General features: G+C 41.0%; 2 protein-coding genes across 4 annotated transcripts in view; one reads left to right on the forward strand and one right to left on the reverse strand.

The window, feature by feature from the left end:
* On the reverse strand, positions 1–18,686 carry BTD (biotinidase). 3 transcript variants are annotated; one of them, XM_082045057.1, is made up of 4 exons: positions 18,216–18,686; positions 6,975–7,209; positions 5,341–5,490; positions 1–2,667 (listed from the first exon to the last, which is right to left on the reverse strand). In XM_082045057.1, exons 2-4 carry the CDS (start codon positions 7,203–7,205, stop codon positions 1,483–1,485), a joined length of 1,566 nt encoding a protein of 521 aa, XP_081901183.1. In that variant the 5' UTR covers positions 7,206–7,209; positions 18,216–18,686; the 3' UTR covers positions 1–1,482. The 3 variants fall into 3 exon arrangements, with proteins under 3 accessions (XP_081901183.1, XP_081901184.1, XP_081901182.1); XM_082045058.1 differs by lacking the exon at positions 18,216–18,686 and adding an exon at positions 17,835–17,956; XM_082045056.1 differs by lacking the exon at positions 18,216–18,686 and adding an exon at positions 17,525–17,721.
* The window catches only part of HACL1 (2-hydroxyacyl-CoA lyase 1), a 24,220-nt gene continuing 18,465 nt past the window's right edge, over positions 17,937–23,691 (forward strand). Inside the window, exons 1-2 of the mRNA XM_082045055.1 lie at positions 17,937–18,073; positions 19,074–19,178. Of these exons, the coding sequence (XP_081901181.1) occupies positions 17,999–18,073; positions 19,074–19,178 (180 nt within the window). The 5' untranslated portion in view covers positions 17,937–17,998. The remainder of the gene's footprint in view (positions 18,074–19,073; positions 19,179–23,691) is intronic.

The raw sequence follows: 23,691 nt of genomic DNA on the forward strand, positions 1-23,691 counted from the left end.
TGTAGAAATTCAGCAATTTATTGGTTATTTTCTTTCTGAAACTAGAAAGTGTGGTGATTCAAAGGAGGAGCTTATTGAGCACCTTTCAGTACACACACTTGTAGCTGCCATAGTGGTTTCAGTTTGAACATATTTCAGAAGTGACTTGGACCACCAAAACAGAGACTTGCAGCTTTCCTGTGAGCGCTCTGCTCCTCACTGCTCCTCCCGGCCACTGGAATGCAACCAACAGACTGAGCAACTGGAACACAAGGACTCACCAAAGGAACGGTTGTGTTTATTCTGTTACTCAGCAGCTATTACGCAGATAAAGTCATAATGGCCTGTAAGACCACACAGAATTGTAACACTAGACAATAAATTATCTTTTCGGAATTTAACTCCAAATTAATATCCTTTGAATATTCTCTGCAACAGAACAGTTTGTCACCATAGTTCAGTAGTTATAACACTCGATCTAGTGATTGCTCTGGAATGAACGGTGTGTTTTACTCATTTAGCAGCAGGAACCTGCCATCTGGCACACAAAGTATTTATGTAAAAACCTTGCTGTCCCACAGTTCGTTATGTGCTTTTCATAGCTCTTGTTGAATTAATTTATGGACAATGTGTAAGATGGCGGAAAGTCAAAACAGTCTTGAAATGACCTCTCTTTTAAACAGGAAAAGTTAAAGTACTTAAACAGTACATAACATAGTAATTGATATTCATTGCTGCTTTTTTTAAAACATAATTCCTTGCACAGTAGGCTGGAAACTGTGTCTTAATGCAGTCTAGTTTTTCACAATCATCTGATATCCTCTTCCCCGGACTGGCTGTTCCATAGATGCTCACAGCTGCAACATTCACTTACTGTTAAAAGTGTACGAGAAAACTCACTGAGTTTTCTAACAGAATAACAGACAACTGAGTGGCCAGTCTTCAGCCAGGAGTTTTTGACACTAAGAAAAAAAATCAATCACAGCGCTCTAACCAGAAATCAGAGCCTCACCATCTACAAGCTATATACTTACTTACTTACGTATGTATGTATGTATGTCCCTGCGTGTCAAGCATGGTATTTGTGTCATTGTCCCCTTTCCTATTTTTCTTCCTTTTGCAATGGTTTTCCATTCCATTTTTTTTATATACCCCCCAAAACCAAAGGATTAAATTAAAAGGAACAAATTCAGTTGAAATGAGAATTGTTATTTTCGCAATATAAAACACCTCAACACATGACAACAAGCCTTTATCTTTGCAAGGCAGTTCTTTTACTTCTGGTAGGACATAAGCTACCAAGGTACAGCCTGTACTTACAGCCTCTTAGGCATGAGTGACTGATTAGATTCCACATTGAAATTTTAAGTGCTTTGCTTATAATTTCAATGTGGAATCTAATCAGTCACTCATGTAAAACACCCACCTGAAGCTCTAGGAAGTACAGATGTTCAACTTTTGTTAAGATACATACCCTGAACATACAAGCAGTTGTTTTCTGATTCAGTCCTTTTCATACCATCGTCCATATAGAGCAGCTGTCAGTAGGCCAGAAGATGTTCTATTTTTGCTCATGAAATAGTGGTTGTTTTTCCAGCCCATGTGATCAGCGAAGTCCAAGGTAATACCAGATGTCAGCAGTAAAGGAAAGATATAAGGGGTACTCATATTTCCCCATAGCTGGAAATCTATCACAGCAGTGGCATCTGTAACCTCCTGGCCACAAGTGCTAAAGCTGAGACCACCACACTTTACTAATGCACAGGCCTGGACATAGTATGTGCCATGCACTGTATGGAGCCCATCAAAAACTCCCAAAGCATACAATTCATCAGTTAACACAGTTCTCCGGTAATTTAAGTAACAACAAAGGTTATTGGCACAAACATGGACCTCTCCTTTTTCCCCCCATACAGGAACAAAAGTAAAGTTGTCATACATCATTTCTGCATAAAATATGGGAGGTAACTGTTCATTTCCTTTTCCTGATACTCTGCCAGGGATCTCTTCTCCTTCCTTAAAACAAACTTGATCATCCATTGAGCCACTTGTAGAAGTCTTGCATGAGTCGTGTAAGTTGTCTCTGAATCTTTCATTACCCTCCAAATTCGTGTCATAATCTGCGGTAATCACAGGAATTTCTGCTACTATGAGCTTGCCACCGTAACTTTCCATGTTATGGTAGATGTAGGATTTGACTGGAGTGTATATCCCACTTCCTGTCATGCCCAAGGTAGGGTGGTGGATATTAGCTGCTAAAATATTGACGTTGAAAGCTGTTGCAAAAGCCTGCTGAAATTCTACAGCAGAGAGGAGTGGGAGCTGGTTCATCCAGGCAGTTGGATATACAACTTGTTTCAAATTGTATTGTCTGATGAGGTTCACTGCAGGCTCAAAAAAGAGTATATCAAAGCAAGTGAACATACCAAATTTGCCTGCAAAGGGGGTATCAAAGAATTTATAGTCAGGCTCTGGCGGGGTATCAAAAGCGTATTCAAAATATAAGTTGTGTTTGCGATAGGTGGCTACCAGCGTACCGTCATCGTTGAACGCCACGTTGGTATTGAACTGGTATCTCCCATCAGATGGACACTGAGGATCAGTGGGCTCACAGGGCTGCTTAGTTCCTAAGTTTGCCACAAGGAATATTTTGTTCTTCAGTGCCATGCAGCTCAGACGCTGAAGAACCTGAAGAACACAGTACGGGGAAATGTAAGCACTTCAGAATATGGGGGGATAAATTTTACTTAAGCAGCCATAAGATATTATATTTAATACTTTTCAAATGATTATTTTCAATGGGAAATGTAACACATTTGACTGTACCTGTAAACTTTAAAAATACTGATGATTTTGTGATGACTGAAAAGTATTTCAGATATTTATGTCAAAATAGCAGTGAAAAAATTTATCTGGGTTTTATTTCCTGAGAAGCAAGTAAGTAAGTAAATCTCTCTATTTCTAGGACAATAATTTTCAGAAACTTCTGACTGTTACAGGAGCACCAATAGCTTTAAGTCAACTGAAAATTTTGAGAAGGCAGCATAACTGATCTGTGTGTGCCTTTTGAACAGCAAATGTCTAATAACGATCATTTGCACCTGCAATGGCCTGTTTCTGCAACTAGATGTTTTTACTGTATTTTTTTATTCTAAGGTGATTACTAGCTACAACTGAGGGAAGCAGAGATGTAAATCGACAGACTTTGTATAATTACAGAAAAGAAATACAAAAAGTTACAGAGTACAGTGTTACTGGGATGTTTCTATGTCACCATTTACAACTTTATTTCACGTTTGCACAGAAATTCTGCTTAGTAAGCACATGCATGATTGCTTTCATTATATTATAGCATAGTAATGCTAATAAAAATAAATAGTTCTTATTAGTAAGCTTGGTTATTTTCACTTCAGGTTCAGAACAGTCAATGAAAATACTATTCTTGTGATCTGCAGGTCACATCTTCTGTAACTGCACTTGGTCTGTGCTAAGCTGTGACTTCTATTACATCATAGCAGGTCAAGTCCTGTTACTTGTGCTAATCATTTTACACACAATCACTGAGTCAGAATGTTCTGTCATTAAGTCATTAAAACTGAGTAACAAGCATGCATCAAAAGTGAAGATTAAAGAATCACAGAATGTCCTGAGTTGGAAGAGACCCACAAGGATCATCGAGTCCAACTCCTATCCCTGCATAGGACAATCCCAAGATTCACACCATGTGTCTGAGGGTGTTGTCCAGTCTCTTCTTGAACACTGTCAGGCTTGGGGCTGTGACACCTCCCTAGGGAGCCTGTTCCAGTGCTCCAGCATCCTCTGGGTGAAGAACCTTTTCCTAATGTCCAACCTAAACCTGCCCTGGCACATCTTCCTGTTATTTTCCCAGGTCCTATCATTGGATGCCAGAGAGATCGGTACCTGCCCCTCCTCCTCCCCTTGTGAGGAAGCTGTAGACCACAACGAGGTCTGCCCTCAGCCTCCTCTTCTGCTACGTTGTATCTTATTAGAGGGTAATTACCATTCCATAGGTTGGGGAGGAGTAGGAGATGACAAATTCAGGTGATGTTCTTGCATATAGCTAAAGAGAGGGAGTGCAGTCTGGACGACCAAGTAGTGAGGTGGACTGCAAACTGGCTGAAGGGAATAAGCCAGAGAGTTGTGGTCAATGGGGTGGAGTCTAGTTGGAGGCCTGTATCCAGTGGAGTGCCTCAGGGGTCAGTACTGGGGCCTGTATTATTCAATATATTCATCAATGATTTGGACGAGGGAATAGAGTGTACTATCAGCAAGTTTGGTGATGACACCAAGCTGGGAGGAATGGCTGACACGCCAGAAGGCTGTGCTGCCATCCAGCGAGACCTGGACAGGCTGGAGAGTTGGGCGGGGAAAAATTTAATGAAATATAACAAGGGCAAGTGTAGAGTATTGCATCTGGGTAGGAACAACCCCAGGTTCCAATATAAGTTGGGGAATGACCTATTAGAGAGCAGCGTAGCGGAAAGGGACCTGGGGGTCCTGGTGGACAGCAGGATGACCATGAGCCAGCACTGTGCCCTTGTGGCCAGGAAGGCCAATGGCATCCTGGGGTGGATTAGAAGGGGGGTGGTTAGTAGGTCCAGAGAGGTCCTCCTTTCCCTCTACTCTGCCCTGGTGAGACCACATCTGTAATATTGTGTCCAGTTCTGGGCCCCTCAGTTCAAGAAGGACAGGGAACTGCTGGAGAGAGTCCAGCGCAGGGCAACGAAGGTGAGTAAGGGAGTGTAGCATCTCCCTTATGAGGAAAGGCTGAGGGAGCTTGGAGAAGAGGAGACTGAAGGGTGACCTCATTAATGTTTACAAATATATAAACGGTGAGTGTCACGAGGGTGCAGCCAGGCTCTTCTCAGTGACATCCAACAGTAGGACAAGGGGCAATGGGTATAAACTGGAACACAGGAGGTTCCATTTAAATTTGAGAAGAAACTTCTTCACGGTGAGGGTAACAAAACACTGGAACAGGCTGCCCAGGGAGGTTGTGGAGCCTCCTACTCTGGAGACATTCAAAACCCACCTGGACACCTTCTTGTGTAGCCTCATCTAAGTGTTCCAGTTCTGGCAGGGGGATTGGACTAGATGATCTTTTGAAGTCCCTTCCAATCCCTAACATTCTGTGATTCTGTGATGTATGTGTCTAAAACCCTCCACTGTTAAGAATGTAACCAGCATAAACTGAGAGTCCATGAAAAAGATAATCTGATGCTAAAAGTTGTTAAACTTGTTGCTTACTTCCCTAAGCAAAACTACTAGAACTAGTTTCCCACTTGAAGCACAAATGTAGCATTCAGTTATTTCATCTCTCTGCAGAAATCACTCCATTACCTCTGTGTCGTTGAACAAATATGGCTCTCTGCATGGATTCCACTTCACAGACTGTGAATGCAGAACGAAATCTAAGTAAGGATAAATGGAGTTTCTGGTGAAGTTGAAGCCATGGATTCCATCTTCAGGAAAAACAATGATCTGTGCCCCCTAAATGTAAAACAAAGACATGTTTTGTAGGCAAAGCAAAACCAACCTGAATACAAAAGGGAAAAAGGGAATCTTATGGGTAAAAAGAGCTAAAGAAAGCTAAGGATAACTCAAGTATGTTTTGACAAGACTGTAGTTTGAAATTATATTTTCTTCGAGTTCATAGTAATTATGTGTACAAAAAAAAGCTTATTTAACCTGACACATACCTTTAGCTTGAAAAATAGCCTATTTGACATGATTTTAAGGGAATGCAAATAAGAGCAGACTTAATCCAAAAACGCTACCAAAAGTATTCTCCATTCACGAGTCATGAGAATGGCATCATTCAGGTTAGAGACTGATGATGTTAAAATTTGTCTTAATTTTATTTTTTTTCAGAATTATGCTATTTGCAGATGAGCTCTGTCAAAGATGCAGCATCGCTCAGTCCTGGCTATACACCTTGACCAGGTATATAGGGTACTGAGAGTATTTTTCAGAAACAGCTTGATTGTGGAAGCAATGCAGATTCTGGTGGAAATGTAGCCATGTCAGAGCTAGGCTGGTTCCTAAAAATGGGGTGGACCTCTTTCACATCAGATGCAGCATCAGTCACTCAAATTCCTCTGATTTTTTAAAAGTCAGTTCAAATGCATTATCTGTGAGATAATTTACATGGCTTGGATGCATTATTGCACAAAAATAGCTATTATGCTTCTGGACTGTGATGCCCAGACATCTGAACGTCACCAAAAAAAAAAAAAAAAAAAAGTCATGAAGTCATGTTTTTATGACTTCATGACATGTTTTCATGGTAATCCTTCTGTTCCGGAACAACAGATTTGTGAAACCTGCAAGTCAATTCTTCTCTGCCTAGGGACAGTAATACCTGATTACTCTGACTAGAACCAGCTTTGAGTTTTCTTGGGGAGGGAAGGAAAGGAGGATGGGCATAAGTGCAGCCAGAAATAGTAGTCTCACTCCCCTAAACATATTTAGGCTGAGAACCATTCCATGGAGGGTAGGAGAAACAAATGGAAAACTTTACTTCCACAAAGTTGTTAATGGTGGAACATTCATTTCCAAAGCATGTAACTTCCTTAGTTTTTAGAAACATTCATGAATTTCCATTGAGAGCACTGGAATAAAATCAAACCAAAAGACAGCTGCCTGTAAGAAAATCTCTTAATAAAAACATTCCATTTAAGAAAACAGAAAAGAGCTAGGTATTCAGACCAAAATAGAAAATTAATTTCCCTATACTAAATAACTATAGGCTTTTTTTTCTGAGCTTGGAATAACTGTAGACAGGCGAGGTGCTAATTGGCCAGGTTTTTTTCAGAGCTGCTGGCAGGTCAGAATGTCTGAAAAAACAGACCATAGTTATGTATATAAATATGGCTTTAGTTGCCTGGGAACACAAATGTGAAAGATTATCCTCAAATAGCACTTACTCTATATATACATAGGACACACACAACTGCTGCTAAGCTACTGCATACCTGCCTTGCAGCAGCCAGTACTTGCTGTTCATAAATGTCGAGGTTTCTGCCCATGAGCTCCAGCGCAGACTGTCGATCAACCAGGGCTGTCGGGTTAGGGCTCAGGATGGATTCGTGTTCATACACAGCAGCCACATAGTGTCCCTCTCTAGTAACTCTTCCTGAGACAACTTGATAGCAAAAAAAGCAGATGGACAGCTTCCAGCACAGTTCTACCATGGTGTATGGCATCAATCTAGAGAACAAACAAAAACAGGAGAGAAGGGAGCTTGAGCAACAAACAGTGCCAGGAATTTAAATTGATGATAAAATACAGACTGTAACTGAGACTCTTAACAGTGTTTGAACTAAGTGTGTGGGTTTTAAATTCCTGAACAACCATGTGCATATTGTTTCTAAACCTTAAATTTATCTACGTCAGTGCTTTAAATAACTGTGTCCTGTTTAAAAGCATTTTTGCTTCATATATAGTTCTACTGTTCTTGCTTGGTCTCCCTTTACAATTAATTTCAGCATTCATTTATAGAGTATTGCACTATATATCAAAACATATTTGGGAAAAGTTAAATGCAGCTCACAAATGTGCAGTTTCTCTGCCACTTGGTGATGCGGCATGTATTTAAAAGTAGCACTTCCTAAAATTATTTAGACACTCTATTTAATAGTCAAGTAGAAACAGAACTTATCAATACAGAAAAATACAATTGCCAAAAGAATTATGCTAGACACTACTTCTGCATTTATCTTTCTATCACAAAAATGCCTCTCCTTATGAATTCACTCTATTCCAATTCCACATATGTAACAGACTAATTTGTCTCATACAGTGTGTCTTTTTTCAACATGTATAACAATGTTAGAGTGCAATTCAAGTCTGCATCACTCCTACATAGGGCAGATATGTAAGGTTAAAAATGCTTTCATAGTAACAACAATAAAGCAAAAATGCAGAAAATTTGCAATACCAAGTTTTTCTTTGAAAGAAATGGAGAATTAGTGAGTCCGGAAGGCTGGGGCACTCTCTCCAATATGGGCTCCCCATGTAGCCTTTTGACTTCCCAAGTCAGGAAAATAGTTACTTCTACAGAAAAAGGACTGGCTGAAACAGTCAGTGGCTGTGCAATGCTTAAGAAGTACTGCAGATATACCACATAATTCAGAGTTATTTTCACAATATGAGATTTATGTATTTGTCACCAGAGTGTTATTAGTATCATTAAGGAATTAAATCTTGAGTATCAGTGAAGTTGAAAGAGCATGCAGGAGACATGGCTTGATGCTACTATATATTGATAGCCCCGAGTCTTCAAGTTCAGTTACTGACCTTCTAAATTGTATTTTCTCTTTGGTAACTCTTACCCAAAAAAAAACCCATATGTTCCAAAACACTCTTAGCGCTTTTTCAGTCTTTGTGATCCACAACTCCCTGAATTTTTCTGAAGCGAATACAGACTGAAAGACACATGCAGAAGAGCCTTCTCTAGTTCTTATCAGGAGTTCAGCAGGAAGAAAAGATAAATTTTAAACTAATTCCATTTTTATTCATATTAAATGTAGTTTTGTACCTAAAAAAGGTCTACAGCAAGTTAACTTAAAATATCTATTTTCTTAAATTCCAGAATGAAAAGCAGCTAATAAGCAATCCTCAATACTGTGCTTTTTTTTTTTTTTTTTGTCTAAACATCAACTGGTTTAGTATTTAACAATGAACAAATTAAAGTGTGAAGAAAGCTCATCAAAAAACATTTATTAAGTACTATCTTAGTTTAAACCACCTGTTTGCTTCCATGAGTTCCATACGCTATTTGCAACACTGGTTTGATAGCAACCCAATCCCATATAGGACAGGAAAATAATTACCTTAGTGCCCATGGTAAGCAGAAGACTTGTTTGCTCAACCAGAAAGTTTTAATATTGAATAACACTTATAACGGTCCAAGAGTAACTTAGCTGTTAGACGCTGCTAAGCTCAACTACATATTCATATTTTCTTGAGCTTTAGTTTGCCAATTTGTCCATATGTTCCTGCCTTCAAGGGTAAATTTAAGTTACCTAAAGCACAATAAAAACAGAATAAAGCCTTGGCATCTCTGTAAACAGCTGTATTAAAGATACTCCATTTATATAAATAGTTTCAAGAAGTGATGTACAATAAGTTACCCTTGCTGTCCTCCACCTTGAGCAAAACACTCGGTACTTATGGGGGAAGTGATTCAGCAATGCACAGCAAGAACAGTGGATCCTACTCTGTTCTATGCAGCTCAGCTTTGCAAATGAAACACCAAGATGCACATGAAGATATAAAGCAGTAGCAGAGGAGGGAGAGGAGAGGTGGGAAGCCTCTCACTGTGGAGGGGTCTTGATAGATAAAGACCTGTTGCTGAATTAGTCAGGCCCAAAGGAATCTCAAGGCCGCTTGGGGAAGCAGAGTCTGCTGTGAGAAAGAGGGGCGTTCCTCAGTCAGCGGGGTCCTGGCGTGGCGTGAATCATCGGACATATCATCAGTGAGACTCCAGAGCACGGACAGCCCACAATACTCATTTAGCGAATCCATGCTTGGAGCGTGGACGCGTGATTAGAATATAGTTACGTATATAAGGAGACTTGTTTCTGTAATAAATGGCTTAGCGTGATTCACATTGAATCGACTGGTTTTGCTGAGTCCTTATCTCGCTCTAACAAATGGTGACCCCGACGTGATACTCTGAACGGCGTACCACTGAAGTTGGGGAAAAGCCTAGAGCAGGCCCAGCCGGAGGCGGATCAGCTGGACTGAAAACCGGGCGGAGTGTACGGACGCTCCGCGTTAATTGAAGAAGTCACCGTAAAAGGGTGAGCGGCTGGGAGCGGGAGGAGGGGAGAATGAAGTTATGGAGCAAAATATATCCTCGAGGAAGAAGTTATAGTTAAACTCCTCCTGCCTATTCTCTCTATGAGAGGACTTTAATAAGAAGAAAGTAACATATGTAGACTATTAATTCGGTACAGAATTAATGGCTACCCGGGAGAAAACGAGAAGGCTTATAAATGTTAACTTTGGGATGATAAAGGGCAGAAATTATGGAATAAGGTCAGCAATGGAGATGATAAAGAAACTAAATCATTAGTGACTACATAGAAGCTTAAAATTTCCACCTTAAAAGACTTTAAGGCCAAGCGGGCTACCGTTGCCAGAATTTTTCCAGCGTTGCAGCCTGATAACAAACCTAAAAATGACTGTGAAGTTTACCCGGATCGTGTTTTTTGACCCCCTCCCCACTCCATCCCCCGTTGTGCCGTCCCCCCGATGATACAGCAGTCTGGGGCGGGGGGAGGAAAAATGCCGAGCGGGTGGCCTCCTGTACCGTCATCTAACCCTGGTGAGAACAGCAAGTCCAGAGGATTGGAGTCAGACAACTTGCTCAAAGAACCTGTGACAGATGAGAATGCTAAAGTCGTAAACAAGTGTACTATCAGTCCTTTTACCAATCTGCTTTTACTGTCTTTCAACCCTCTAACTCCTACAAAAGAGCAGAAGGAGTCGCCGGATGAGAACTGGGCAAAAGAACTCTGTGAAAGGTAACAGCTATAGATCGTTTAGGACAGAACAATGCGGATTCTTTGAAAGGGGCAGGTATCCCACAACTCCTGGAAGAGACACTAACTGACACACCACAGCTACAGACACGATAAATTTCTGAAATCCTGAGGTAGTCAACAGATCTTGCATATCAAGCTATGAGAGAGGTGTCTGAAACCAACAAAGCAGCCAAATAATTTGCAACTGTTAATCAGTGTCCCAATGAGAATTACATGCAATTTATTGACTATCTTCAAGAGGCCATCAGTAAGCAGGTTGAAAACTTAGAAGCTAAGGAAGCACGGGTGTTTAAATTAGCAGTAGAGAATGCTAATGTTTGCTATCAACATGTTATTTGTGAGTTTTACAGTACATATTATGTGCTCCTGTGTATTGCCTCTCTGAAAATCAAGCAGCTTGTCAGGAATGTGAGTTAATTGTTTTCAAGCAGGCCTGTGCATTCCCCCCCCTTCCCCTCTCTCCCCCTCCCTCCCTCCCTATTCTCAAGGTTTTTACTTGCAAGATGGGGTCAGGAATAATTGTTTTCAGTTGTGTTCCTAAAAAATCAGTATTGGGAGGTGTTTTAAAACTTGGGAAAGCACTCGGAATTATAAGGAAGGAAGATCTTGTAAAACATTGTAATTAGTGGTGGTTGCGGCATAAGTTAAATGATTGGGAATAGTGTCCGGGGAATAGAATCTTAAAGTATAACACCTTGTTGCAATTAATGTTGTTTTTAGGGCGAGAAGAGTGGAGCAAAGTAAATCCCTACAAGAGATCATTAAATCATTTCAGACAGCTGAGAGAGAGTTAACTGATAACACACAGGTCACAGCAAACTTGTTAGAGTCTGCAAGATGCTTTCCTTATTAACCTGTTTTCTTTGTGGGTATCTGTTTAAGTATGTTGCAATTTTGGTAGGTCTGTGCTATATGATATGATAAGTTCACAGCCTGTTAAATCATGAGAATCCGTTGACTCAAAACATGCATTTTGTGATAATTCAGAAGATCATGAGTAATTTAATTCTTTACTGCGTGAACGTGATCGTAAAATTTTGCGTGTGGTAGCTGTTATTTTTCTCTCCAGCATGCTAGCTTTATTCCAGCATTCAGACTTGCGCAACTCTGTGACAGGCTGTGTCTCATGTCGGTGCACTAAATTTGGCTTTTTCGTACGCACATCAAGTAAAGAATCCAGGTTTTGGAACAACAGTTGTAGCGCACCAGATGAGACACTGAAAACAAAACAAAGCAAAAAAAAGCTCAGTCCGGCGGGGGGGCCGATGGGCTCCGGCGCCACTGACCTGTTTTGTCAGGGAGACCCAGAGGTACCTCCACCTGGCTGAGCAGTGAGCGGCCCAAAGGTGCAATGCAAAAATTGAGATATTGTCTTAAATTAGTGTGACTGTGATCCATCTGCATATTTGAACTGGGTATTTGGTTTTCACATCTGAGCTCAGTATTTTGGTTTGCATATTCATATTTGGTACCAAAAGAATCTTTTCTGGGGAGATAATTCCAAAATGGGAACCGGTTCCACTGCTAAAATTCCACCTTGCTCCCCATTAGGATGCATCCTTACACATTAGAGTAACTGCTTATATTGTTAGAAAAGCATTTAAATTGTTAAAATGCTATGATAAATGTGAATTTAGAAGAGGTTGTATTTAAAAGTTGCTAGAATATTAACTGATTTAGATTTAAGAAAATAGAATAATGGATTGATGTTTATTATACTGGTTTATACTGTTTTTTGACATCTCTAAATTGTAAAAGGTAAATGGAGCTAAGGAATGTAACTATTGTTGAGCTACTTGAAATTGCATATAAAGTGTATTATGGCTGGAATGAAATGGGAAAACAAAAGACCAAAACATCCCAGGCCTGTGTGCAGCTCATTGTAACTGAGAAGTTTCCCAGAGCCTCCCACTTCGTACCAGCCATTATGCCAGCTGCGTGACCTTGGTTATCTCTAAACTGCAGCACGAAGAGAAAGAAAAACAAAAATGGAAAAACCTGGCTGCCTGCTTTTAAAGCAGTGAAAGGGGGGTTTTCTCTCCCCCCTACTGCAGCGATGTAATACTGAATGGAGCAGTCCGAGGGTGAAGTTTAAAGGCATCCTTAGCAGACCCATAGTTCTAATGAAACTGGAAAATTAAACCAAAAATTTGTTGATAGACTTATTCTGTGGTAATTAGTTGTAAGAGACTTCTTAGTAAATTCACCATGCTAGCTTTTGAGGTCATGGGAGAGAACGAAAGAAAGGCCATTTTTTGAGACCAATGGAATGCCAAATTTGGAACTAAGTTTTAATACATAAATTCTTATAGTTACCAGAAAGTCCTATAACTCTCTTAGGTTAAGATTTGTTAAGTAAATTAAGCTCAAATAACGTTTTCTGAGAATTCTGTTTAGTTGCATGGCCTACAAGAAGCTGCTGGGATGGTGCAGATCTGCTTGCTGCAAGTGAGAAATCTCCAAGGAAATTTCAAATGCTGTATTTCCACTAGTATTAACAGCCAATGTTTCAATAAAGCAAATTCTACACTGATAGATCTGAAACAGGACTTCGATCCGGTAAGGGAAAACAATATCCAATAAATATGACAGCCAAAATGGAGTTAGAAACTTTGAGGAATGAATTTACGACAACCTTACAGGCTGACTGCATTCGATTGGACTTGCAGATTTGTCTATAGCTACAACATAGAAACAACCTGTGGCTATTGTGGGACAGTATGATGAGATTGCTAGCAAACTGATATACTGACTGTTATATACCAATTGTCACTCTGATCAAGAAAATGCAGGGAATGAATTTAAGTCTTAATAGGCCATGATCCTTTTGTCATATATGTACCATTTGTGAAATTTAATTCTGATTTTTTTATTTGTAATCTATGTCTTTATAAATTGCACTAGCTGGTTTTCTTAACAGCACAGCTTTTGGCACGCATAAATGTAAATTGCTGCAGAACCTGCAAGTCTTTAACATCAGGTCATAGGCCATACTTGTATTTGGTCTGATCTTACATACTTGCAAAGTTTTTGTTGATGATTCTGGGAAGTCTCATAAAGCTGTAGTGGTTTGGCATAAAGATAACAATTGGCATCATTCTGTAAAAATTACTGAAGGTTCAACCCAATTAGCAGAACTTGGCACAGCTTTAAATTACTTAGAGCTTTTAAGGAGGAACCTCTAAATTTGATTTGTGACTTTGAGTACATAGTCAAGATCTAACACACGTATCTGGTTCTGAACCTTTTTTTGTTTGTTTGTTTGTTTTAAAAAAGAAGGGGGGAAGTAGGGGAAACACCACAATACCAATTGTCAAAAGCATTGTATGTGATGAAATACTTTGCAAGTATGACCCAAAACCATGCTAAATCAGAAAGAACCTACATTAGTTATGGTCAAATCACTAGTCAATGGAAAAAGCCACATCAATTGATAACCTGGGGAAAAGGTTATGTTTGTGTCATTACAGGCCGAGGATTGAAGTGGATTCAACAAAGATTCAACGGATGCACAGGAGGGAGATAAGTTGTGAGGACTGATTCAGATGTAAACCATGGATCCTAATTCAGTGTTACAGATGCTCGCAGACCTGGTGGTCTAGAAGCCTATTAGCAAGCAGGTGGTGTACTTTCTGTGGAGAATGGCAATTTGAACAATCAGCAGGAGATCCAAAAGGGTGATATTATGATTAGATAGTTAATGCATAGATAAGGTAAAATTATGAGATATCTCTACCATAGTAATCTAAGTTTAGCAACTGATAAAGTTTTAGAAGGGATATTAAGGTTAAGCTATTGATCTTTTAAATAGGTTAAGATAACTTTTAAGATATTAATTCAATTATTAGTATATGTTGATGGTATTAAGTACGTTACCCTACAAACTGCGCAGTTATAGATCTTTTAGGAATTTAAGAGAATATATTGTATTAACTTGTCTGGTTATTTTGAATCTATTAAAATAGTGTGTTGATAAGGTTGTTATAATGGAATTAAGGTTTTAAGAATAGGCAGGTAGTAGTTTGATCTTATTAAGTAAGGTTTAACTGCATTATATGTAATTGTAATTATGTTGTTAATCACGTGTTCTATGTTGCAGTATATTTCAAAAATGATGCACCGTGCGGTTTAAGGGGCCTGACTAATTCAGGAAAAGAAAGGGGGAAGTGTGGAGGGGTCTTGATAGATAAAGACCTGTTGCTGAATTAGTCAGGCCCAAAGGAATCTCAAGGCCGCTTGGAGAAGCAGAGTCTGCTGTGAGAAAGAGGGGCGTTCCTCAGTCAGCGGGGTCCTGGCGTGGCGTGAATCATCGGACATATCATCAGTGAGACTCCAGAGCACGGACAGCCCACAATACTCATTTAGCGAATCCATGCTTGGAGCGTGGACGCGTGATTAGAATATAGTTACGTATATAAGGAGACTTGTTTCTGTAATAAATGGCTTAGCGTGATTCACATTGAATCGACTGGTTTTGCTGAGTCCTTATCTCGCTCTAACATCTCACAGTTAAGGAAAGCACTGAAAATAAACACCTGGTGTTGCACCTCACTGACAAAACTATATTTTCTATTTCTGTCAGCCCTTCAGAGCTAAAATACCTATTTAGGACAGGAATGGGTTCTAGTCAGCCATTCCTCAACAGAGCTGTCAGCTAAGATGTAATTAGAATTCACGACTACTAGCAATGGAAAAAGTTGGAGAGTTTCAGATCACAGGATGGAATCACTATGCATCAGAAAAAGTCTTTTTCACTTCTAAGCAAAACACATTAATATAAGAAATTAGCAGGTAATAGGCTTCTGCAAAATGTTGTATTTTACAGATGTGCTTGGAGAATTCTCATTTTTCTGCCAGTTTATTTTCTGGTGGTCAGAAACACTCAAAGTACTAACCTGAATCCCTTCCTCGTTCAGAAGCGCAAGAGGTTTAGCACTGAACATCCAACTACACAATCCCATCTGTCTGAACATGGGCCCAGTAAAATAATCTAATAACTAAAATAATTCCTCAGAATCCTTACCCTGTCTTTCCCCTATTTGACTGTTTAAACAACAGAACCCTGCTATCTAATGGATGGCTTCTAACAAGGAGAGCTGTGACAATTTCCAAGGCTGGGCTTGGGGACCGAAACCTTTCCAGCCAAAACCAGGATACCATCAGGGTTTACTAAGCCCTTAGCCTGTGAAACTCCAAATAAGTCTCAGCCACATTCTAGGGTTTTTTCCCTAATGGAAAATGCTACACATCTAATCCTTTCATTGAAGTTAATTTGTTCAGGGTCTACAGAGCTGTCATCTCACCTGAGACACAACTTCAAAGGAAATTTTCATGAACTGAAATGCTTTATAATTTAATCTCTTTTTCTGTCCCTTTCCTGTGACTTATGTGGTCTTTTGCCTGGCAGATACACTTCAGTAGGATCATCTCACTCAAATAGTATTTCATAGCAGTATTACTGTCATGCAGTCACAGTATTCTAGTTACAGTTCCATACAAAAGGTAAAAAGATTGGTGTTCAAGTTCAGATGCCGATTCAAACAAGTTTTCCCTCAGTCACATTGCAGACTATTTTCCTATTCAGTTTTTCAGACCATCTAATCTCAGTACAACGTGAAGCAAAGCACCTCGTCACTCACTTTTCAACAACTCTCACCATACATAGATGTGGACACAGAAAAAAGCAACACATACCCTGCTCCTTAGCACTTTGATACTAAGAAGAATCCAACAGACTGTAAAAAACAGAGGCAGCACAGCACAAGTCAGGGGCCTCTTAAGTGATTAATAGCAAATGCCTGCTAAGCTGTAGTAACATAAACACTAATAATTACTAGGCGACATATTAAATTTGCTATGAAAAAATAATTAAAAGTTTTTATATAGAATGTTTAACACAACAGCCCCTACATAGGTGTAGAAATACAGTGAAATTCAAGTTTTTTTCTACTCATCTCTCCAGTCTGCTGCTTTTATATGCTGCACTATATGCTCATAAGCTATGCTTTCTAAGTTATTGATGGAGTGACGATGAACCAAATGCTTCCATTATTAGTGGTTCAGCTTAACGACGGTAGCACAACCGTAGCACCGGTAGCACAACAAGTCAGACCGTGGGGCAGAACATGCTGTCAACTGTGTCTCTTCCAGGACACCTGCAAGTTTGGCATGGCCTAGACAGGCAGAGCCAGCTAGAATGGTGTGCACCAACCTTTGCTGAGGATTTTGGAGAAGGCTCACACTACACTCCCGCATCTCACAGAATCACAGAATGTTAGGAATTGGAAAGGACCTCAAAAGAGCATCTAGTCCAATCCCCCTGCCGGAGCAGGAACACCTAGATGAGGTTACACAGGAAGGCGTCCAGACGGGTTTTGAATGTCTCCAGAGAAGGACACTCCGCAACGTCTCTGGGCAGCCTGTTCCAGTGTTCTGTTACCCTCACCGTGAAGAAGTTTCTTCTCAAATTTAAATTGAACCTCCTGTGTTCCAGTTTATATCCATTGCCCCTTATATTATCAATTGTCACCGAGAAGAGCCTGGCTCCATCCTCCTGACACTCACCCTTTACATATTTATAAACATTAATGAGGTTACCCCTCAGTCTCCTCTTCTCCAAGCTAAAGAGCCCCAGCTCCCTCAGCCTTTCCTCATACAGGAGATGCTCCACTCCCTTAATCATCTTTGTTGCCCTGCGCTGGACTCTCTCCAGCAGTTCCCTGTCCTTCTGGAACTGAGGGGCCCAGAACTGGACACAATGAATTGTCCTCATGAATGCTGCCGTCAGGCATTTTCATCTAACACTGTTCTGTACTTTGCCCCACTCTGTGTCAGCGCAGCCTTACGGTGGCCTGGGCTGGGCAGTGCACGCAACCACCCCGCTCCTGCCTGCCCCGCTTTGAGGCCGACCGCCCGGCGAGGCTCGGAGCGCTGTCCCCGCCTACTCCGCTCCCGACAGGAGCCGGGCGCACCTGTACGGCTCCGTGCCCCTCGCTGCAGGGCGGCAGCGACCGCCCCTCGCCCCAGCCGCTCCGATTCGGGCTCCTCGCGCGGCTCCGTGGCGGCTGGCGCTGCCGTTTAACGGCCGGCCTGCAGTCGCGAGGCGCGACCAACACGCGCCGGACGGCCCCCGCCCCCCGGCGGCTGCTCCGCGCTCGGCACCGCCACGGGCGGGTGGCTGCGTGGGAAAGGAGGGGAGGGTAGGCGCCTCACGGCCTCTGATTGTGCCCCCTCTAGCCAATAGGAGGTTCCTTTCAGCCTTCGCGCCCTACCCCGCGTCACCTGCCAACGAGGTCAGAGGTGGATGGTTGCGGCCTTTGGTCCTCCCCTCTCCGCTGCCTCATTGGCTGGGCGGCGTGCCAGTCAACTGCGCCCAACATTCGGCCTAGGGTCTTGTTCCCTCCGCTTCCGTGTTCGCATGACGGCTGGGGCCGCGCGGAGCCGGGATGGCCCCCGGGAGCGATGCGGAGGGGGAGACGGTCAGCGGGGCCCAGCTCATCGCTGAGTCTCTCAAGGCTCAAGTAAGAGGGTGGGGGACCGGCAAGGACCTTCCCTACGGCGAGCGGGAAGGGACAGTTACCGCTGGCCACGCAGCGCGGGGGGCGCCCGGGCCGCGGGTTCCCGCCGGGCTGGAGAGCAGCGAGTGTGCGCAGCCGGACTCACCCTGGGCAACGCTGCCGATCTCCCGGCGGCGGGCACAGCGGGCGGGGAGGGCTCGCCTTGTAGGAGAGAGGGAGGTCCCGCCGCAGCGGCTCGGACCCCCGCGTTCCTGTGCCGCCGCGGGCAGGCCTGAGGTGGTGCCTCCTGCGCGGCTTTCCCCGGTCCTTCACTTATTTCTTCTTCCCGACGAGCTTGCCCCTTCCCGAGCTCAGCGGCACCTCTGTTACCATCAAGTGGTGCCGACCGCCCTCTGCCTGTGGCAGTTGCACCTTCACTCTTATCAAAAGTCTGTGTCGACCTTGAACTTGAAATGCTGCTGAACTAGTGCTGGTCTTAATGAAAGACCTTCTGTTAGGCCTGTGATACACAAAACCGTAGTTCAATTGTAGCGAACATAAGCGCAGTCTTTTAATCTATAAGTTTCTTTCTCATGGTTACCATTCCAGTTATTTCTTGGGGCCTTTTTTCATATGCTTATCTGTGAAAGTGCAAGAGCATGTAATAATACATGGAATTTTCAGAAGAAGCAAAGTTGACCTGCTGAAAAATGCTGTAGCAGAGAAATTGCAAGTAAGTGGTCAGTTTAAAAAAGCAAAACACACGTTGCCTCAGAAGCTGGGCTGAGCAGCTGGGGAAGCTCTGGGTTTTGGAGGCCTAGAAGTAGTGGAACAACTGCAAAGGACCAAACTGCAAACGCCACCTGCCATTATGCATGTTCCCACAGTGACCTATGCACTTTTATGGAAATACAGATGTTGTTACAATTCACTTTTAGACTGCCTGTATAATTAACATGACTGTGTTTCAGTCATATTTCGTTCTGGAAACAATTCTAATTTCTTCTAACGTTTTTCTTTTTAGGATATTAAATACATGTTTGGCATTGTTGGCATTCCAGTCACTGAAATTGCAATTGCAGCCCAAGCAATTGGAATAAAATATGTAGGAATGAGAAATGAACAAGCTGTAAGTACATACCTATAGTAGGACCCAATCTTTCTCTTAATTATCTTACAATGGAGTGAAATTTAATTTATATTTTCTTACCAGGAAGAATATGCTCTCTGAATGTTCCTTTGAAGAACCTGTAGAGAAGCAGTTATTGTCATACTCAAATAAGGGAAAGCACGGGTTGGTTGGGTGTTTCTTTTTCCCCTTTCCGTTTTTAAGTGCTCCTTCCTTTTCTCGTAAGGGAATTGCAACTTTTTTTTTTTTTTGTCTTTCATTTCTGGATGCCTTTCTTCAATAAGAGAGAGAAGATAGAATGAAACTAGGGGTAAAAATACTTTGGACAAAGCATTCTACTGCAGAAAGAAAAATGATCAATTTTGTCTTCTTCAAGTAATATATTGTGAGATTTTATCTGCCAATTTTGGGGGAGGCTCATCCAGGTTTTTTGGTTTTCTGTAGATTTTTATAGACTTTCCAAACTACTTCTCCCTTAAATTTTTCTACCAATGTTTTATTTTGCTGATGTCCTCCCTTCCAAATTAGAACAATATTATCATTCTCTCTCTAATTGGCAGTATTTTAATTCGTTTTTTTAGAGCTTTCTTAGCTGCTGCTTTCCTTTTTGCTTAGAAGGATGTTTTAATTAGGAGTTATGACCTACAGGCCTAAAGAGGTAGATTTTTTTTCCTTGTCTCTTTTCTGTTCTAGCAGTGCCCAAAGAAAAAAGTTTCCCTGCTGATAAACTTCTCCAGACTATTTTCAATAAGTAGTATTCTTTTTTCTTAATTGTGTTTTAAAAGCTTACCAAACAGCAAACCATAGAAAGTTACCGTGCTTCTGAACACTCAGAATCAAGCACAAACATACACTTAGTCAGTCTTAATTGTATATATTTCAGCTTCATTGTCTAGGTGTCAGAAATTAGACTCAAGCTCACTAGCATTTTGATGTTATGCCACTGGTTCTTGATTTGTTTGGTTTTCCCCACTAGTAACTCTTTAAACATTCGGTAGTTTCTTAGGTGGTCTGAGGTTTAATATAATGACCTGAGGTTTATAAATCGTTTTCAACGATTGCTACGCAAGCTGTCTCTATATTGGACTGATAGCAAGGGGATCATAATTTTTCCATACTCGGAGTTGCTCTACTACATTTGTCAATTTTCCATAGCTAATTGCCAACAAATAAATAAATTGCTTGACTTCTATCTTATCGGGAGGTTTTTCTTGTATTTTAACTTGTTTATGGATCCTGTCTATGAATGCTATTAATTAGAATTTACCACTTTTATGAATAATTCCTTTGAATGTTCTAGACCTACACAGTATTTAGGTGCCTGTATTTTGCAGCAGTGTTCTTTTTCTGTTTTCTACTACGTAGTTCATAGCCTTTGTGGATTGTCCCAGACACGAATAAAGTATTAAAATAGTAGCTCTCCTAAATCAGGTGATCATGAGCTGTATATTTTGCAGTCTAATCCTTATGTCCTTATATTGGAATGTGAGAATTTACAGCGGAAAGCATGTCTCCATATGGAAAAATCTGTAACATAAGAGGCAAATATTTATTTTCAAAAGGTGTATTTGTTTCCTTCGAAGGACTGGGAATTCAACACAGTCTTTATATTCCTGTAGGCCATTTAGCAAGTATTCCAGTTTTAGCTTTGGTTATTAACATGATTGAAATTAATTTCTTCATGTCTGTAATTAACAGAGAAGATGGCTTTGCAGTGCCAAATGAGATGCTGTCCTATTTATCGCTCTTTACTGGGCTCTTTTCTGTTAGATTGAAAAAGTCAAGAAGCATTCTGCTGTGTAAATGGTGAGGTACTTTTTCTAGGGGAATAATAATAACATGGAGATCTGTTTTGACATCAAAATGTCTGGGTTTTCCTTCTTTGGGGAATGGAAAATAATGAACAAAGATATATCTGCTGGTGGGTTTTGTTTTGTTCTTTTTCCTCAGTGAAGACATAGAGTAATTGCTTGGCAGAGGAGAGGGTAAAAGGTTATACACAGTATATCCAAGATACGCTTAATATTTATACATGGCACGGTTTTAATTGTCCAAGTTTATTAGTTGTGTGGTCTGGCTGTGGAGGGTGTGTATGCAGCTGCTTCCTTTATTGGTGAAGGCAGCTGTATATGATCTAAGATATATGAAAACAATTTTTTTTTTTCCTGGACTGAGTTTCTGCCTCATTTCTGGGCCAGATGTAGCAAAAGCCCATAAAACAGCAGAATAAACTGACTAGAAAGACCATATTAAAGCATGATGTTAAAAGCTACACAGTACTACCAATATCCATTAGCTAATCTCCTGGGGCCTGTGGCATGGCATAAGTTTGCTAGAAGCAGTTTAACCCATGTCCCATATGCCCCTTGAGCGCTGGATAGTTGTGTTGCAACACAGTGGGGGGAGTGTTTTGTGCATCTGTCCCTGGGTAATTACAGCTTGCTGTGATTGTTTAGAAGACTGGTCGCCCAGGTCAGTTTTAAACTTAAAAAAACCCCTTTACTAGGTTGTCACTCATTAACAGCACACATTGCTAATGCTTAGTTCTTTAGGAATAACTATCACTACATGTTCAATATAATCTCTTCTTGATAATCATATCTGAGTATACAATATGCTGGAGCTGGTGCTGTGGGGTTAGCACTGATGGTGCTGCCTGTCAAGGGAATCAGGCTCAAGAGCCCTTCAATAGGGAAGCTGGGACCAAAGGGGACATCTTTCTTCTCCACCCCTCAGATTCTAGATCTCTCTTTATAAGACATTTCAGCCTCTGAACAGATCTTACTCTTTGGCCTCTGTGCCTGAAATACAGACTCTGTGGTGCTGAATGGTTATTGCTTTCCCAGGCTAAGACAGGTACCTTATCCTGTTGCACATCTGGGGTTTTTTTGTTCTGTTTTTTTCCATTGCTGCTTTTTCTAAAGCAATTACAGTGCCTTCCCACATCTCAAAGTTGCACTTTTTCAGTGACTAGTAGTTGGCCGTCAGCAAGTTGCTTGTAATTCTGGGACTGCTGCTTTCATCCATATTTTCAAGGCCCACACTTAAGTTGTATGACATAACAAAAGACATTACATACTAGCTCAGGTTTATACAGCGAGTTCTCGTATCAAGTTGATTTCAAGCACTACAGGAACACTGAGCATTAGGTACAATTAAATAAGAGCTTCAGGCCTGCTACTGGGCATGGCAGTACTATTTTAACTTGGGCCACCGGTTACAAAAGTGCTTAACCATTGTTTACTAGCAATGTTGTATTAGTTTGCTTATGACTGAGTTGAAAACAGACTAATTTAAATAATGCCTGCTTAGTGTGCTTCTGCTTGTGTGGGAGTAACTGGCCTCCGCTTTGGCTACAGTTCAAACCCAGCACTCACGAGTGGCAGCAAACATTGAGTTCAGTGCCTGCATCTGGACTCCTGTGTTTCTCCCTAATGCTGATTGTGGGTTTGGTGGTCATTGGCATTTTATATGCTACATCCTTCTTGCCTGTCTGAGAAAAATAAGGGTCTGGTTTCAGCTGATCGACTGTGTTGTGACTTTAACAAATAACATGAGGGCCATTACTTACATTTTAGTGGTGGGGGTGCAAGGTTCACAAGTAAAGTGGGTCGTTACTGTTCATACATGCACAAAAATATTTTAAGTATACCTTTAAAATTATTTATGGTCTTCTCTAAATACAAATAGATTTAGTCATGTTGCTTCCTTGCAGAATGAAGCAGTAAAAGTTGTAATGGAAATGACTGTACATGAACCCAGACTCTATGTGCTGCTTTATTTTGCCACTCAGTTTTAAAAACTGATCGCCACAGAAATTCAACACCATGCTTTGAGCTCCATCAACAAGATTTTTAGTAGCACTCACTCCAAATATTTCTAAATTTTGCACACAGATACATCATCAAGTTGTTGTCTAATTCTTTAATATTAATGACATTTTTCTTCTCCATGTCAGAGGCCTATGAAAAGGAGGAGATTTTTCTTATCAATGTTTTTTGTTTGTTTGTTTTCAACAGTTCTCTATCCTAATGCTGCAAAGGAAATAAGAGCTGCTTATTATTCCTCTACAAAACGACGTGTTTTTCTTGGACCCTTTTTATCTGTAGGAACATGAGCACATTAAAGACAGTTTCTTGTTCTGTGTAAAACCTTATAGTAAGTCTGTGTTTTCACTGATGTAAGCAGAGATTGCTAAATTGGTGCGTCACCTAGAATTATTCATAGGTTTGAGGAAAATATTTGATAGCTTTGTTAACTTTTAGAAGGAGCTTTTGTTACTTATTCTGCTTAACACAATAGTATGCAAATAAAACCAAAAAACAAAACCCCAATTCTCTTTCAAAATGAAAGAGGCAGGCTAGAAGGCCAGAACCTTACTTTTTTCCAGTAAATGTTAGAACTTGCTGAATTCAAGACAAAAGCATGAGAATATGAGGGAGGGATTTGGCAGTGTCGTTGTGACTCCTTTGGAGTTCTTGGGTTACCCATCAGTGTCTGTGCTTCTACTTGA

This window comes from Streptopelia decaocto (genome assembly GCF_964273445.1).
Source record: "Streptopelia decaocto genome assembly, chromosome: 2".
Lineage (NCBI taxonomy): Eukaryota > Metazoa > Chordata > Aves > Columbiformes > Columbidae > Streptopelia > Streptopelia decaocto.